The sequence below is a fragment of the Phyllostomus discolor genome, chromosome 3, assembly GCF_004126475.2.
Source record: "Phyllostomus discolor isolate MPI-MPIP mPhyDis1 chromosome 3, mPhyDis1.pri.v3, whole genome shotgun sequence".
Taxonomy (NCBI): Eukaryota; Metazoa; Chordata; class Mammalia; order Chiroptera; family Phyllostomidae; genus Phyllostomus; species Phyllostomus discolor.
The window spans coordinates 131,823,514-131,841,871 of NC_040905.2; the positions used below are offsets into that span (position 1 = coordinate 131,823,514).

Sequence of the window (18,358 nt, forward strand, 5' to 3'; positions counted from 1 at the left end):
TGCCCTGACTAGGAATTGAATCTGCAACCCTTTGGTTGGCAGGTTGGCGCTCAATCCACTGAGCCACGCCAGCCAGGGTACATTATTTAATTTTTATATTCTTTTTATTTATGTTCTTTTTCCCACTTCTTTTACATAGCTAATGGCACTCTGTATGCTGTTTTGCATCTTGCCTTTATAACTTAATATGTTTTTGAACTCCTTCCATTACTTTACTTAAAAAGTTTCCTCATTCATTTTTTAAAAGATTTTATTCATTTATTTTAAAGAGAGGGGAAAGGAGGGAAAAAGAAAGGGAGAGAAACATTGATGGGTTGCCTCTTGTACATGCCCTGACTGGGGAGCCAACCCACAAAGCAGTCATGTGCCTTGAATGGGAACCTAACCAGCAACCTTTTTGTTTATGGGAGGATGCTCTAACCAACTGAGCCACATGGGTCAGGGCTTAATATTTTATTTGATGATGAATGTTTGCGGTGTTTCCAATACTTTGTTATTCAAACAATACTTCATTTAATAATTTTGCACATCATTTCACATGTTGCTATATGTCTATTGGGGGGATTTTTATAAGTGGGCTTCTGAGGCTAAGAGGGTTACACTCTTACCAGCAATGTATGAAAGCTCTTGTTTTCCCCTAGCCTAGCCAATAGGCAATTAGATATGAAATCTTTGGCCATCTGATAGCCAAGAAATTGTGCATTTATCGAGTGTGAGAGATTGAGAATCTTTTTAGAATTTTAATAGCTACTTTTGTTTTTTGTCAATATCCTTTGATGGTGTGAATTTATTAAAATCACTCAATTTACACCCTGGCCGGTGAGCTCAGTTGGAGGGTCGTCTCCTAAATGGAAAGGTCTCACTGAGATTCCCTCAACAGATGAATGTTTTTATCTCTCCCCCACCCCCTGAATCAATAAGCAGAGTATAAAAAAATTTTTAATTTAAAAAACTCATTCAAGCTACAAATTCCTCCAAATGTTTCCTCATGAGAAGCCATCAGATAGACTTTCTTTCTTTACAGATTTTTTTTTTACAGAGTGGGAAGAGAGACAGCAAGATCATTTGTTATTCCCCTTATTTATGCATTCATTGGTTGATTCTTACAGTGCCCAGACCAGATAGAACCTGCAAGCTTAGCTATCAGGAGAATGCTCTAACCAGCTGAACTACCCAGCCAGAGATAGAAATGGACTTCCTGAGTCAGAGTTTGCACTTTTTAAGTTATCTCTAAATGTTACCAATTAACCTTTCCAAAGGAAGGCCTCAAGAACAGTCCCTCCACAGCTCCGCCCCCAGCCATCTCCCTTCATCATCATTGGCTCCCAGGGTCATCACCATCCCTGCCGTGGGCCACGCCTTCCCAGCATGCCCCAGCACGTCTCCTTACGTGACGCCAGGGCGGGCGGAAAAGGGGCGGTTGCTGTAGTTGCTCCGGGCTGCTGAGGCTGGCGAGTCCGCTCACGGCTGACTTGTGCAGAATGAAGCACACTGCGGCGTGGTGACGGAGGCCTAGAGGAAGGTACTCACAAGACCTGCACGTTGTCCCCAGCTGCACTTGCTTGCCAGCCACGCTTGCCGGCAACCCAGTCGCTAAGCAGCCAGTCTGGGCACTGGAGGCGGAGCAGGCGATGGACCAATACTGCATCCTGGGCCGGATCGGGGAGGGCGCACACGGCATTGTCTTTAAGGCCAAGCATGTAGAGGTGAGCCCCACCGACCGCGGGGCTGCAGGGGCCTTCTTTCTTGGGTTTCATTCATTTCTTTCTGTGAGTTTTGCCCAGTGTCCTGACCCAGGCTAGGACCCTTGTGTCGGCCTCTGGGCCTATTTTCCTCTTTTTGGTGTGTGCTCATCACTTTAATCTCTTTAAGGGTTGGGGTAGGGGCGTCCAGGTTGTGGCCAGCTGCCCACCGCCAGTGATGCTACAGTGGTCATCCCGTAAGTGTCCACTAGGAGCATGCAGTGAATGCTTCTGAGCTGTTTGCCCAGTCCTGCGACTACTGAGTCCCAGGCTGGCCATGATTTCCCTCCAGAATTCAGTGGGGGCACTTTCTATCTCCACGAGGGCCTCAGGCCTCTGCGTCGCACCCGGAGACTACTTTTCTGGTTCCCTTGCTCACCTTTCCCAGCAGAGGATTGGGGTGGCAGTGTCTGCATTCTGTCCCGTACAGACCGGAGAGATCGTTGCCCTCAAGAAGGTGGCCCTGCGGCGCCTGGAGGACGGCATCCCTAACCAGGCCTTGCGGGAGATAAAGGCTCTGCAGGAGATCGGGGACAATCAGTATGTGAGTGAGACTGGGATTCTGAGAAGGCACCTTGGCTTGCCCTCCTCCACTCACTCCCACTCTGGGTGCCCACACCCACTTTGCTCGCTCATATGCTTTCCAGCCTCTCACTTATTCCCTTTCTTGTGTACTTATTCAACCAATTATTTCATTCCTTATTCATTCACTCTCTTGTTCACCCACTTATTTCTTCCTGTGCTCATTCATTCACTAACATGCCTTTTTGTCAAAACATTTAGTGATTTCTAATGGTAATGATAACTGCCACCTCTTAAGCTCCTGTTATGTTCTGTAGGTTGGGTTACTGCTTTACCTACATTGTGCTTCTGAGTTTTCTCTGCTGCTCTGCAAAGGAGGTGTCAGGATTTCCCTCATGTCAAGGGCGAAGGCTTGGCCACTATCCATCAGATGCTTAGCTTGTCTGTAGAGGCTTTGGCCCAGGTCTGATTGAGGAGTCGGGACGTTTTAACTGTGGGGTCTCCTGTAGGCCCTACCCTGTGCTGGGTGCTGGCAGCATGGGGAAAAACTGGTCCTCACCTAGCTCTTGAGAACTTAAGTGATGTAAGGGAGTTTGACAGAAGCTACAGAGCCAGCTGATATGATGATTTGTGCTGTAACCGAACTGGGAGGGTCTGTGGGCACGTAAAAGGGGACACCTTATAACCCAGCCTTACTCTATTCATGGCTGTCTTTTGTCCATGTCAGGAGTGGAAAACATGCTCAACTTCCTGAGGAGTGACAAAGATGGGTCAACCTTGGGTGGCGATACTCTGATTTTGTTCCTCAATCTCTGGAGATATCCATGATATGTTGTGTGAAAAGGGCATGCTATAAAGCTGTTTTTTCATCCTGGTTTTATATGAAAATATTATATGTATATGTGAACATGTGTCTGTATCATATCTGTTGTGAAATCTGGGGGATTAGACTCTAAGGTTGTCTAGGTGGTAGGATTTTTCTTTTGTTGGTTTTTACAAAACAATTTTGTGCATTACCTGAATATATGTGTGCATTTCAATCTGTAAAATAATTGTGTACGAGCTTCAAAATCAGAAAAACAATTAAGGCCATTCTCATTTTTTAAGGAAAGTAAAAGGGCTTGCTGACAGCTTGTGTGTAGCAGAGGTGGAGGGCCCATAAGGAGGCTGACGAGGTCCTGCATTCTGTGAATCTGCAGGCCTGAGGTTCTATCTTTAAATCATTCCAGATTTCACCCTGGTCCATGCCATTGTCCCCTTTTACCAGAACAACTATAGCAGCCTCCCCACTGCTACCCTTGTCTCATAGTTAAAAAATGTAGATGAAGTTATTCATTCCCAGTGGCTTGTTTTCCCACTGACAGCATTGTCATCTTTTGCTTACTCCCAACTCCATCCTCTCTTTCATTCATTCAATACAACTTAAGTGTCTCTCCCATGACGGTGATAAACACTGTCTAGGCTCTGGGAGTGCAGAACAGAGCAGATAGCCTTTCTCTAAATGACCCCACATGCACATGACCCTCCCTCCAGCCTCCTTACTGTTTTTGCCCCAGGTTTTGTGTTTGCTGTCCTCCTGCCCAGAACTCCTTTCCAGCTTCCTGCATAACCACTCCCACCCCATCCTTTCTCTTCTGTTCTCATTAGAACCCGGGCATACCCTGTAGATTTGTTTAATCATTTGCTCTTTGGTTCCAAGCTCAGATCTCATGTCACCTCCTCCGTCTTGTCCTCTTCCTGGACAAGGGATGGGGGTCCCAGAGAGAGTCTGGGCCATATGAGCCTGGGGGCTGACAGGATGCCCTGCTTGCAGGTGGTGCAGCTGAAGGCTGTATTCCCACATGGGGCAGGCTTTGTGCTGGCCTTTGAGTTCATGCTGTCAGATCTGGCTGAGGTGGTACGTCACACCCAGAGGCCACTTGCCCAGGCACAAGTCAAGAGCTACCTGCAGATGCTGCTTAAAGGTGTCTCCTTCTGCCATGCCAACAACATTGTGCATCGGGTTAGTCCCAGCATGGGCTGGAGTAGGACCTGAGGACCATCTGGGCTGGGAGTGGGCCAGCCCTTGAAGGAAGACATGGCCCGTGGGGGGTGAAGAGGGTGGGACCTAAAGTAAGCTGCCAGGGCGTGAGGTCCTGCGGGGGATGGGGGTCTGGGCTGAGCCCCTAAGGTCTTTTGGGAACACTAAAGAGCTAACGCCTCCTTTGGTGCTCTCAGGACCTGAAACCGGCTAACCTGCTCATCAGCTCCTCAGGCCAGCTGAAGATAGCGGATTTTGGCTTGGCCCGGGTCTTCTCCCCTGATGGCAGCCGCCTCTACACACACCAGGTGGCCACCAGGTATGGAGGTCCTCTTCCCAGGCAGGACCTAGCAATAGACAGGCCCTAACCCTCCCACTGTGGAAAAGATAATTCTGGACCTTTTCAGACATTTCTCATGAGGCTGATATGGGGGCAGGGTGACCTTCTGGGGCAACCTCCTGTCAGATTGGTTACTTAGCTGTGATCACCCGCCTTCCTTTCATAGGTGGTATCGAGCCCCCGAGCTTCTGTATGGTGCGCGCCAGTATGACCAGGGGGTCGACCTGTGGTGAGACTCCTGTGGGCTGGGCATGGGGGGAATGTGGGTCATGGAGCCACCTTTTCCTCCTGGGCATTGGGATCTCTAAGCTGTTTAGGGATGTTTTTCTGCCTTGAGCTCTAGGTTGCCTTGGGCATCTTCCCCAGTTAGGGTATCTCTGAGGAGTTTGGGATCAGTGTTCTCCAGGACATTTTTGAACTGGGTTGGGGTTGGATGTGATCAGAGTGGTTGTCCCAGTGGGAAGCTTATGGGTTGGGGTGGGGGAGGTGATCTGAGGTGTGGAGCATCTAGCTACTGTGCAGGGCATTATAACCCAGGATGTAACGTCCCTAAGCTATCCAGAGGCCTGGGTCTTTGGATATGAGGGTTCTGAGCCTTTATTTGGGATAGGATGGTTTGAACATACCTAAGAATTTGAGATTTGGGGACTGCTTTGGAGGTCTGCCTGAGAATGTGAAGTGGTAGCTGTGTGTACCGGATTGTGAAGTTCTGAGAAGTCGCAGAACTGTTGAGTGGTTGTGTGTTTCAGAGCAGAGGCCTGAAACATGCTAGGAAAGGGGGATATGCTTTGTTCTAGGCTTGAGGTCTTTGATTGTTTGCAGGGGAGGGTCTGTATTTCTGGCTATGAACCCTTTAGAGCCCAGGGGTGTCCAACCTTTTGGCACCTGTGGGCTACAGTGGAAGAAGAATTGTCTTGGGCCACGCGTTAAATACATGGTAACACATAATCACACACAAAAAAATCTCATAATGTTTTAAGTAAATTTATGATTTTGTGTTGGGCCACATTTATAGCCATCCTAGGACACATGCAGTCCACAGGTCTCAGGTTGGACGCCCCTGCTAGGCTACTTTGTGGGTGCATTGACCCCCGTGTGAGGGGTTGGCGCTGGTGTGAGGAGGCCTGTCCATGGTGGGAAGGGATGGAACTGCTATAAGTAGACCTGTATTTATGATGTGAAATGATGGAATTGGTGTGGGGAGATCCATGTCCTTTGTGTGAGATGATGGAGCTGCTGTGGGGAGATCTATCTCGGTGGTGTGAGCCTGTGAGCTGTTTGCATTTTCTATCTGCAGGGCCGTGGGCTGCATTCTGGGGGAGCTGTTGAATGGGTCCCCACTTTTCCCGGGGGAGAATGACATCGAACAGCTATGCTGTGTACTTCGCATCTTGGGCACCCCTAGCCCCCAACTCTGGCCGGTTTGCAAGGGCCCTTGGTGGGGAGGGGTTCAGGGAGGCGTCTTCCATTTTCCACAAAAGGTGGCGACTCCCCTCTCCTGTACTTTATTGTGGCCCCATGCCCCCCTGAAATCCCAGACCACTGTTCTGGGGGCTCCTCCCTCTCTTCTGTGCTGAAGGCAGGAGGGCAAGGTCTGTCCACTGGCCCTTCCTGCCTGACCCTAGCACACTGCAGTTCTCACCAAGCTGGAGGTGGAGGAGGTGTCTAAGAGGGTGGGGGCATGAAGGACTGATGGACTCACACTGAGTGAGTGTGTGAAGACATGAGTGATAGGGTGAGAGCAGGGCACATGGATGGGCAGTAGCCAGGATGCCTGAGCAGGTGGGTGACAGGGATTGAGGACTGATGATGGGGAGCTGGCCGGCAGTGCTGGCCCTGAGGTACCCTTTTCTCCTCAGGAAATCACGGAGCTGCCCGACTACAACAAGATCTCCTTCAAGGAGCAGGCACCTGTGCCCTTAGGGGAGGTGCTGCCAGATGCCTCTCCTCAGGCCTTGGACCTTCTGGGGCAGTTCCTTCTCTATCCTCCATACCAGCGCATTGCAGCCTCCCAGGTAGTATGACCCCCTTTGTCCTGATTCTCTTCACTGATGCTCACATGACCCAGAAGGTCAGGGTCCCTTAGAACATGTGATGGGAGTTTCTGAGCCACTATGCTTCTCCTGAACAGACTCCAGAGAGGCTGTGGGTTGGAAGGGTGGGCCATAAGAAGGGCGTGCCCACCTCATAGAAGTGCACATCCCAGTTACTGGTGACTTGCTCCTTCATCCCTTCATTCCTTCAGCAAATATTTACTCACCATCAGCACATGCCAGCCACTGTCCTGGGCCCTGGCCCAGAGTAGAGAAGCAGTCATGGCCCTGTCCCTGTGGGGGCTCTACCCTGAGGTGAGACAGGACATCCAAGCTGTGGGAGTGGGAAGCTTCCTGGAGGAGGACTAGTTTAGGTACAGAAGATGTTTCCCCAAGAGATGATGAACAGAGGCCTGGGAAGAGGACCTAGGAGGATGGCCTGTGGCAAGGATGCAGGGAAAGTAGGGAGGACCATGGGTCGATTGCTTCAAGGTCTGTGTCAGGGGCAACACTCTCCCCCACCCTTGGCACTAGCAGCATATATGTTAATGCACCTGGTAAGCACCCATGTCTTCAGTGCCCTCAAAGTATACTGAGATCAGCTTACCACTTCTCAGCCTCCTGCTGCTGACCCCACTCTAACCCAACACCTCCTCCCCGCTCTCATTGCTTCCCAGTCTGCTTCTCCTGCCCACTCAGTGTCTCCTCCCACCTGGCAGAGAGCTGTCATCTCTGTGACCCTGCCTGTTCCTGTCCCTATCAGTCACCCCCCTCCATGTTCTGGGGTTGATGCACTTCTATTCCCTGTGCTTCACTCACTTACCTCTCTTGTCTCTGCTCAAGTGCCACCTCCCAGGGGGCCTCCTTTTACCACTTCAGGCCTGCTTGCTGCCTTTCTAGCACTAGTCGGCAGATGCACTGACTCTTCTTCATCATGTTTATTGTCCTCCACCCCCTACTACATGGAATGTTCTGTGCACTGCTGCACCCACAGACTTTCAGCAGTGCTCAGTCAGCACTCAGAGATGTAAGTCTGCTGAGTGGATGAGCAGATTGAGGAATGGCCTTTGCAGGACAGCAATTGGTCTCCCCCTTAGAGAAGTGAGCTTAGGCTGGAATGGGGAAATGATTGGTTTCTTTATGCTGTTCCTTGCTTACTACCCCCAGGCCCTCCTGCACCAATACTTCTTCACAGCTCCCCTGCCTGCCCACCCTTCGGAGCTGCCAATTCCCCAGCGCCCAGGGGGACTGGCCCCCAAGGCCCATCTGGGGCCTCCCAACGTCCACAACTTCCACACGGACCGCCCCCTTGAGGAGTTGCTGTTGAACCCAGAGCTGATTCGGCCCTTCATCCCGGAGGGCTGAGATGCAGAGCCAGGCCCCACTGGCCTGTGTTCCCCGGGCCATGCTCCAACCTGCCTCCATCTCCCATGGCCACACTATGACCACAACTGAGCTCACTCCATAGCTGGTCCTGCTCCAGCCAGGTGAAGAGGATGTCCAGCCCCAATAGAGAAGGAGACCTATGGCTGTGCTCTTGGCCTCCGTGTGCTGCTGACTTACCCATCAGAGAGAGACAGTGAGCCCTCTACCACGCCGCCATGGTACTGCTTCTCCAGGTTCTGCCCTAGTGACCAGGGATGGTCCTAGGAGAGCCATCTGCAGGAACACAGAGTAAGATGTCCTCAATTCCAAAACCCAAGTGGGAAAGGAGGTTTGGTTTGCTTTTGTTCTCAGAGATATTAAACACCAGTTCAGTTTTCAAATTTATTATTTAAAAAAAAACAACCCACGTAGATCTGCCTGGGTTCTGCTCCTCTTCCATTCCTTTCAAGAGAAGTGGCTGAGGTGGTATTATCTCACTTCTCTGTGGCCACTGGGAAAATTGCCTTGTAGAGGCTTTTTAGGGGCCTTCTATGACGGAGCTCCTACTTGGAGGTGAGGTGGTTGAAGTCAAGGCCAGGGATGGCTCAGGTTGTGAACCAAATACCTTAATCTGGTTTACAAACATCTCCACCATTTGGAGAAAGGTGAACTAGGACCAGATGTGCCATCTTCTTACTAAGAGACATCAAATAAATAAAGAGACAGACTCCTGAAATTCATTTGTTAATTCAGTAAATACCAATACAATTCCATCTGGCTCTTGTTTTTCTTATTTTATAATTTAATAGGACAGTTGTAAACTACATGGAAGTGAAAGGGTTGAGAAGAGGAGGCAGAAACAGAAGAGAAGAAAAATGATGAAAGGACTTTTAGATACTAAGACTTGTCATAGGGCTGTAATAATGAGACAGTGGTGTTGGTTCAGGGATAGATAAAGACACACTAGAAGAATCCTTAGTAATCTTTTATTCTTAAAATAGTTATTCTTTGCTCCATGTGAATAAACTTCTGTAAGCACTGAGGACAGAGGTGGCTAACACTGCCATAGTCATTGCTTTTAGAAGGAATACAAAGCAAAATATACCTCAGTTCCTTTCACGGAAAAGTCTGATAGTCTCATATGTGGGTTTTTTTTTGTGTGTGTGTGTTTTTTTTTTTTTTTTTTTTGTATTTATTTTTATAGAGAAGGGAAGGGACAGAGAGAGAGAAACATCAATGTGTGGTTGCCTCTTGGGAGCCCGCAGCTGGGTACCAGGCCCACAACTCAGGCATGTGCCCTGAGTGGGAACCAAACTGATAACCCTTTGGTTCACAGGCCAGCACTCAATCTACTGAGCCATACCACCCAGGACTGTCTCATACATAGGTCTTTAAAGATGTTTTTGGGATTTGGACTCTGCCTGTTCTCTAGCCATATCTGTGGACTCTCAGTTCAATATCTGGTAGCTCTCCTCTGCATATAAATGGGAGCTTATACCCATACCCTTGATCATTGACCCTGACCCTCAAACTCATACCCACTTGGACCTAGAATTTAACCTTGCCCATGAACTTGGCCATCACCTTCACCTTAACACTGACCCTTTAGTTGACATTCATACTTTGATGTTCATCATGACCGTGATCCTTATGCTGACCGTTAACATGGCTGTCATACTTACCCTGACCATCACTTACCCTTGATAATGATAATTTGTCACACTGGTCATTCTCAGAATGCTATAATGAATGAGACTCTCATCACCCTCGTTCTGATTCTGACCCTCATCTTAACTCTACCTCTAGACTAAATCCTTACCTTAACAAGACTCATCCTGACCCTGGATTAGAGCTTGACCTTGAACTATACCACACATGCAAGTTGAAATTACTCTGCACTTAACCTTACCACCACCCTGATCCTGATGCTGACCTTGATCTGGACCTCAGTTCTTAAAATAGGCCACCCTGACCTTGATTCTCATCCTAACACTGACCATGCAGAACCTAGCTAAACTCAACTGGCTGTTGTCTCACCCTAATCCCATCATGACCTTGAACCTGGATCCTGAAGTTAAGCTTAAACTGTCATTGACCATCATTATGGTGACCCTAATTCTGAGCCTGATCCTTATTCATTGCCTACATCTTGACCCATCTTTGACCTTGAACCTGACCTTGACTATACCCTCTCTGGTGAATATAATACCCACCCCCAATCACGTCCATGTTCTATGAATATGTTGCCTTACATAGCAAAAAGGGAGTTTGTAGGTGTGATTAAGGGTACAAACCTTGAGATGAAAAGAGTATCCTGGATTATCCCAGTGAGTATATGTATAAGAGAAAGAAGTAAAGGGGAGTGAGGTGTTTTCCTTTTAAGATTATTTTTAGGAAGAGGGGAAAGGAAGGAGAAAGAAAAATTAGTGTGAGAAACATTCCACTGCTGCTTGTACACCCCCAATTGGGGACCCAACCCACAATCCGGACATATTCCCTGACCAGGAATTGAACCAACGACCTTTTGCTTTGCTGAATGACACCCAGTCAACTGAGCTACACCAGTTAGTGCAAGGTGGGAGGTGTTAATTATTTCCAGCAGCAATAGAAAAGGAACCCTACCTTGATTTACTTGACCTTGAGAATGAACATCATTTGCACACTGAACATTACACTTGAACATTACACTGACTTGAACATTACACTGACCCTAATCCTGAACATCAACCACACCCTGACCTTGCCCCTGAATCCTACACAGAATTAGACATTCATTGTCAACCTGACAATCTTACCGCATCCTCACCTTCCCTTCACTGATTCTCTAATGGATCCTTAACCTGACCTTGATCCTGACCTTGATTGACTCACGATGATCTTGAACTTGATCTTGAAAGTAACCCTGGTTCTACAATTTCCCTTACACTGATTTTTACCTTGAACCCAACTCTGGCACCATGATACTTACCTCTCATCCAAACCCTTAACCTAATACAGGATTTTATCCTGAACTAGAATTTCCACCCTCACAATGATTTTGACCCTTGTCACTCTGTCCCTGGCCTTACTTTTATCTTGACTATAACTCTCAGGCCATGAACTTGATCATGATCTGAAATAGACCAGGGCCAGGACCAAGTCCAGAGTGAGGTTCAGGTTCGGGGCCCAAGGTTAGGGTGAGGACCAGGTTAGGGGTCATGGTGAGAAAGGCACCAGGTTTAGTTAGGGCCAAGGTCTGGGCAAGTGCCACCAATGTAAAAGGGAAGCTGAGGGTCATTGTGAAGGTGAAGGTCAGGGCCAGGGTGAAATTCAGGGTGAGGGTGAATGTTAGAATCAGGGTTAGGTGAAGGTAGGAACAAGGGTAGGGGTGGAAGATGCTAGCAAGGACTAAGTTGATTGGGCCAAGGTTAAGGAAGGTCAGGGTCAGGATAAGGGCAAATGGCAGGTCCAGGGTAAGGATGAAGGAAAGCCATGTATAAACCCAGTGAGAGATCCAAGTCAAAGACCAGGTTTAAAGGGAAAGGTCGAGGTCAAGATGGAAGACTGGGCACATAGGCAAGGGTGAAGCCAAGGGGCGGGGCCAGCACTGGGGCAAGAACTGTTGGGGTACCCAGGTTCAGGTACACTGTAACGCGCACTGTGAAGGGCAGTGCAAAGGCGAAAGTCCGGGCGAGCGTGAACGTCAGTAGAAAGGAATGGGCGAAGGCCTGGGGAAGTGTCAGGATATGGGTAAGGGCAAAGGCGACGTCCCTGGATGAGCGCAGAGGAAAATCCAAGGCCTGAGAGAAGCGGAGCTAGTGGGTTATAGGATGGGGTCGAAGAGCGGCCAAATGGGCAGGGATTGCCGTAACCAAGCGGAAGCATGACAAACAGGGCGGGTTTTTCCAGCCGGGTGAAAGCACAGCGAAAGCACGGAAAAGGCGTGGCTGAGCTGGAACTGCGGATTATGAGTGACCGCTTGTCTTCTCCTTCCTGGAAACCCGAAACCTGCACTGTACCGTCCTGCTCTGTAGCAGGCCCCGGCGGGGAGGCAGGGTTGGGGGACATGGTCACTGAGTACCCAAGGTTTGCCCTCTTATCTGGGATGGGGTTTTCGGCGGGCTTGAATCCGTGACCGGCAGAGGGCGCTTGTGGCCTTCAAGGTGGTGACTTCCGCGGCCTCAGGAGGGCTAGCTCTGAAAATTCCCGGTCCCCTTGGGGTCCAGAGCGCCCGCCAGTCCCTCGCAACAATATGCACACATCAGCCTTCACTTCTGAGATTAGTTTAGGGATCAGTTTTCTTTCCCATTTCTGTTTTTACATGGGGGGGGGAGGGGTGGGGGTCGGCCTGGAAAGCCACGCCCCTAGCTCTTCCCTTAGGTGATGACCTCCTGTTTCTTCTCAGTGGGCAACAACCATCCTGGCTATGCTTAGTTCCTATTGAATGCGTTAGTCCCATCTGGGCTTCATGGCTTGTTACACGTGCACTCAGCTCTTCTTTCGTGGGACTCAGCACAACTATAACTTGTTTGTAGGGCGTATTTGTTTAGTGGCTGCTTTTCCTCATTACTTATTCCTAAGGACAGGGATTTTGTCTTTTACATCAGTGTGTCACTAGCACCCACTGTATGGCTTGACATATAGTGTATTCTCAGAATTTGTTGAGTAAAAGAGTATCTTTTAAAATAATTTATTATATTATTTTTCAACATTTATTTTTTAAAAGATTTGTCCATTTATTTTCAGAGAGAGGAAGGGAGGAAGACAGGGAGGGAAACATTCATGCGCGAGAGAAACACTGATTGGCTGCCTCCAACCCGGGACCAGTCAGCAACCCAGGCATGCACCGAGATCCGAAATCAAACCCTGAACCCAGCTCACAAGCTGGCGCTCAGCCCATTGAGAACACCAGCCAGAGTTATTATGTTATTTTTAAGAAAAAGATTGACAAACAGATCATTACCTGAGTTCTGTAATTATAATTTTAAGTGTCTCAAGTAAAATACTGGGTTTTCATCTCTATTTTTAACACTAAGGAAAGTATCTAAGCAAACGCATTGTCCAAGGTCACCCAGTGTGATCCCGCACTTGGAAGGAATTGGATCCCTGGCAGGGGGATAGCCCAGGTGCAAAGTTTGAAAGAGATATGCCTTATACCTTTTTATAGGTCCTGGTTCCTTCTTAGGTAAGATAAGTTCAATAATCCCTGCCTCAGGGTGTATGGTTAAAGGTGAGGAACTAATAGATCCTGAAAGGTGAGTAGGATTTATTTTGCAGGTTATATTACATATTATAATTCTATGTGGGAAATAAGATCTCAGTTGTGTTTTGAACTGGGACTATAGAGATGGGAAATGAATAAATTTTCTTGGCTGGTTTGATTTTGCAAAATATAAATATTACATTCCTAACAGCCAAAAAAGACTTAAAAAATTTGTTTATTGATTTTAGAGGAGGGAGAAGGGGAGAGAGAGAGAGAGAGACATTGATTTGTTGTTCTACTTATATATGTTTCCATTGGTTGATTTCTTGTATGTGCCCTGACTGGGGATCAAACCTGAAACCTTGGGACAACACTCCAACCAACTGACCTACCTGGCCAGGGCCCAAAAAGACTTTTAAGGGCTGAGAAACTTTGATCTATGTGAGCGAGTTCTATGGAAATAGGAGTCTGGGCTCAGGTGATGGTCATTGTGTCTGCCAGGGCCTGGGAAGCCACATTTCTGGGATAGGACCCTCAGTGGAACTGGGATCCAGAAATCTCTAGAGTGATTTCCAGTGAAGCTGTGTAGGCACCAGAATCCAGTGTGGCCCAGGTGGAGAGGCCAGGAAGTTCCAGGATCTAGGTGTGGGCCTTCCAGGGGCCACCTGAGCCTCTTCTAAATACTTCTGCAGAGGGCAGTTTGTAAAGCAGGGCCCACATAGTGCCCTCTCCTTGGCAGCTGTTGCATTCTACTATCTTAGCATCTCTAGGATATCCCCTTGGCCAGTGCCTTAATTTACTCAGCAGCCTTCTGTTTACTGTACCTGCTGTTTTGCCCTCATTTCCAATCCTTCCTTCTCAGCAGCCAGATTGATTTTCCTAAAACAGGGTTTGGCCCACTGCTCTTCCATTCACAGTTCTCAGTAGCTTCTCACTATTTTTGTCATTATGATCTCTGGGAATTGGTGTAAGCTACTCTCCAACTCCTTTTCCCAGAATTGTATGTTCTAATTAAGGCAAATTACCCTCTTCTGAATCTTTGCACAGGTGGTTCTGTCTCCCCCTGGAATGCTTCAGCAATTCTTTTAGGGTATAATGACCCATCCTTTAGAAATTGATCAGAAATCATTTCTGAGTCCTCTGGCCCTATCGAGTTGGTCATTGTCTCCTTTCTCACTCATCAGTTGGTAGTTTTTATTGAATATGTCCCAGAGGGAGTTTTCTTGAGTGCAGGCACTGGGTCCAATTTAGCTTAGCTCTCTGTCCCCTCCACAGGGCCTGGCAGGCTAGGTAGTAACTGCATGATGACTGACAAGATATTCTCTTCTCCCCCACTGCCACACCCTCTTCCAACCATGTTTTTTGACAAGGTCTGAACATGGAAAGAGGGAATTCAAGGAATTCATCTTCCTGGAAGAGAACGTGGCATACAAAGGGGGGCGGTAATTTTCCTGGGGGTTGCTCTTAATAACTTCTTGCTGATATTAATCATGGTCTTACTTTGTACCCTGATTCCCATAAGAACAGGCCATGAGGAGAAAGAGGCTCGAAGTGAGTCAATGATTAACTTTGAGGGAAATTCTGAAGGGATAACTAGTTCTCCCTAGACTATTGAATCATGCCCAAATTGTTTTAAACAAGGTGTTTATAAACCTGAGTAAGAAATTATCCCCGATTGTTCCCATAAAAGAATTCATGAATCAGTTACAACAGGTTGAATTATTGGCGGGCTTTCCCACACCTGTTCCTTACCCATAGATACAAAGAGTCTTTTAAGAAAACAAGAAAAAACTATATAGACCCTTACCCACAGCCCAGGGATACCCCTGGGTAGCATATTAGATTAATGGCAAATTATAGTATCCCCCAAGAAGAGCTAATAGTCTCCAGAGGGTTCCAGATCCCCCATTGCCTTATACAGAAGCATATAATGAGGATGGCATTAGAATGGTCAATAAGGATGGAGTCCAAGTGCCTTATAATGGTCTGAATTTCATGGAAAGGCTAGCTCGAAGCAGACCTCCCTGGTGTTGATTAATTAAGGAACAAAAAAGGTTTACTGTAGCTGGATTTCCTGTTTATCTTTCCTTACATGTTTTGGTGATTAAAAGGTGGTGGGATTGTCAGACACCTGTATTTCCGGTTTATTAATTCACATAATTTCAATGAAGTTGTACAAAATAATTTCTTGACCAGAGAACAAAATCCCCTCTAATAAAATAACCTCTGAATGTCTAAAAGTTGTTGGAGTAACAGCCCCACCTTTACCTTGAATAGGAATATATATCAAGTAGAATTAGGCAAAGAAATAAGAAAAGCTGGTTAGCTATTACAAACTAAGCACGTAAAAACAGTTACCAGGGAGTCAGATGACAAATTCTGAGAATTTTAATAAATAATAAGACATTCGAACTCTGTACGTACAGCTATTTCTAATTGTCTGATTTATGGCTCTCCTGGTCAAAACAATCTCTGTTTAATATAATTGAATCTAAGTACAAAAGTACTTTTGTACTTTTCCTGGTTATCTTTGTATTGATTTTTTTTCTGCTTTACCTAACCGCAAATGTTAATCACTGCTAAAAATGAAAGTATAAAAACCTGCTTGCACTTGCAATAAACAGAACAGAGCATCACTCTCCTCTGAGGCGTGTTGTCGTCTGTCTCCCATTGCTGACGCCTTACCACCTTTCAGGAACCCCTGGACCCAGCTGCGGCCAGACTGTGGCACCCCAACCTTGTTCTAGGTCTGGAATGAGGTTTCAAGGACAAAAGAATTGTGGAGGTGAGTGAGTGAAGGAAGAGCCATGTGTGGTCAGAACAGTGTCCCCAAAAGAAGAGATGAATGTACTGGATAAGTTTTTTGAGCACTCACTGTGTTTCTGGCTCTGTTGAATACACAAGAAGGGATAGCCGCCACCAGCAGGAAACTGCTCCCTGATTAGGGGTATAAGACAATTTTTTTTAATAGTATAACAAAATATAAGAGATTTTATTAATTGAGTGGGAGATTGATATAAGATAGGGGTACCAAAGTCGGGAAGAAATGCATAGCAAATGAAGATTTCAGTCTTTATCTCAACAAATTTGGGGAATATACTGTAGATATAACATTCAGTTCTGGAAATTGATTTATATATAGGTAACTGGACAAGATTATATCTTGCCAAATATGATTCTCAAAGACATGGTGTCATGCCCTGTCTGGTGTTCCTCAGTTGGTTGGAGCATCATCCCGTACACCAAAGGGTTGGGGGATCAATTCCTGATCAGGGCACATACCTAGATTGCAGGTTCAGTTTTTGGTTGGGGTGTGTATGGGAGGCGACCATTCATCAATGTTTCTCTCTCTCTAAATTTTTTTTTTAATTAAAAAAAAAGACATTGTGTCACTAGGAATAAATGAATTGACATGTGGATTGGTATAACTATTTGTAGAAGTCCTTGCAGAGCAATATTCACCTGCTGAAATGGATTGAATGCCTGCCCTAAACCCTAGTCTTTGTTCTCATCTTTGTGGATAAATTGAGGTAGGAATTTCCATTTCAGTAACATGAGTAAGTATATTTCAGTTAACACTTCAAAAAAAAAAAAACCTCTTCAGCAGCTTAAGCAGCTTATTACTTAATCTTCCACATATATGTCCTGTGTTACCATGTTGTGCTTCCAGGTTCCTCAAGCAGACTGTTCAGCTGTCTGCAAGCCAAGTCACAGGCATATTTTTGATTCATTACTATTTCATAGTGTTGTGTTTTTTTAGCATAAAGTTATTCCTTGCGATGGTGTCTATGTTCTTAGCAAAACATTAGGTTTATGTTTCTGGGGCTGAGACGACAGCATTCCAGGAGCATTGTCATATTCACATGCCATTTCTGGTGTTGTGTCTATGTGGTGTTTGGGCCAGTACCAGGCCCAAAAGCTTTCCAGGTGTATACAAATTCTTATGGACACAGTAAATGAATGTGGTTGACTGGTTATATATTTTGAATCTGTATTTTGTAATTTTTTAAAATATATATTTTATTGATTATGCTATTACAGTTGTCCCATTTCCCCCCTTTATTCCCCTCCACCCTGTACACCCTCTCCCACCCACATCCCCCCGACTTTAGTTTATGTCCATGGGTCATACATATTAAGTTTTATGGCTTCCACAATTCCTATACTATTCTTAACCTTCCCCTGTCTATTTTCTAACCTGCCATTTATGCTTCTTATTCCCTGTACCTTTTCCACCTTTCTCCCCCTCCACCTGCCTTACTGATAACCCTCCATGTGATCTCCATTTCTGTGATTCTATTCCTGTTGTGGTTGTTTGCTTAGTTTGTTTTTGTTTTTGTTTTATGTTCAGTTGTTGATAGTTATGATTTTGTTGTCATTTTACTATTCATAGTTTTGATATTCTTCTTTTTCTTAGATAAGTCCCTTTAACATTTCATATAATAAGGACTTGGTGATGATGAACTCCTTTAACTTGACCTTATGTGGGAAGCACTTTATCTGCCCTTCCATTCTAAATAATAGCTTTGCTGGATAGAGTAATCTTGGATGTAGGTCCTTGCCTTTCATGACTTGGAATACTTCTTTCCAGCCCCTTCTTTCCTGCAAGGTTACTTTTGAGAAATCAACTGATAGTCTTATGGGAACTCCTTTGTAGGTAACTCTCTCTTTTTCTCTTGATGCTTTTAAGATTCTCTCCTTCTCTTTAATCTTGGGTAACTTAATGATGATGTGCCTTGGTGTGTTCCTCCTTGGGTCCAACTTCTTTGGAACTCTTTGAGCTTCCTGGACTTCCCGGAAGTCTATTTCCTTTGCCAGACTGGGGAAGTTCTTCATTATTTTTTCAAATAAATTTTCAGTTTCTTGGTCTTCCTCTTCTCCTTCTGGCACCCCTGTGATTCAGATGTTAGAATATTTGAATTTGTCCCAGAGGTTCCTCATATTTTTTGAATTCTTGTTTCTTCATTCTGTTCTGGTTGGCTGTTTATTTCTTCCTTCTTGTCCAAACCATTGATTTGAGTCCTGGTTTCTTTCCTGTCACTGTTGGTTCTCTGTATATTTTCTTGTATTTCACTTTTCATAGCCTTAATTTTTTCCTCTATTTGCAACCATACCTAACCAATTCTGTGAGCATCCTGGTTACCAGTGTTTTAA

At 46.2% G+C, this 18,358-nt stretch overlaps 1 protein-coding gene across 1 annotated transcript in view; it reads left to right on the top strand.

Annotated features, from left to right (window-relative positions):
* The first annotated feature begins 1,375 nt into the window (after positions 1 to 1,375).
* CDK20 (cyclin dependent kinase 20) overlaps positions 1,376 to 18,358 on the top strand; it is a 48,560-nt gene continuing 31,577 nt past the window's right edge. Inside the window, 8 exon segments of the mRNA XM_036021460.1 lie at positions 1,376 to 1,706; positions 2,173 to 2,286; positions 4,078 to 4,266; positions 4,482 to 4,603; positions 4,791 to 4,853; positions 5,922 to 6,045; positions 6,484 to 6,639; positions 15,952 to 15,989. Of these exon segments, the coding sequence (XP_035877353.1) occupies positions 1,632 to 1,706; positions 2,173 to 2,286; positions 4,078 to 4,266; positions 4,482 to 4,603; positions 4,791 to 4,853; positions 5,922 to 6,045; positions 6,484 to 6,639; positions 15,952 to 15,989 (881 nt within the window). The 5' untranslated portion in view covers positions 1,376 to 1,631.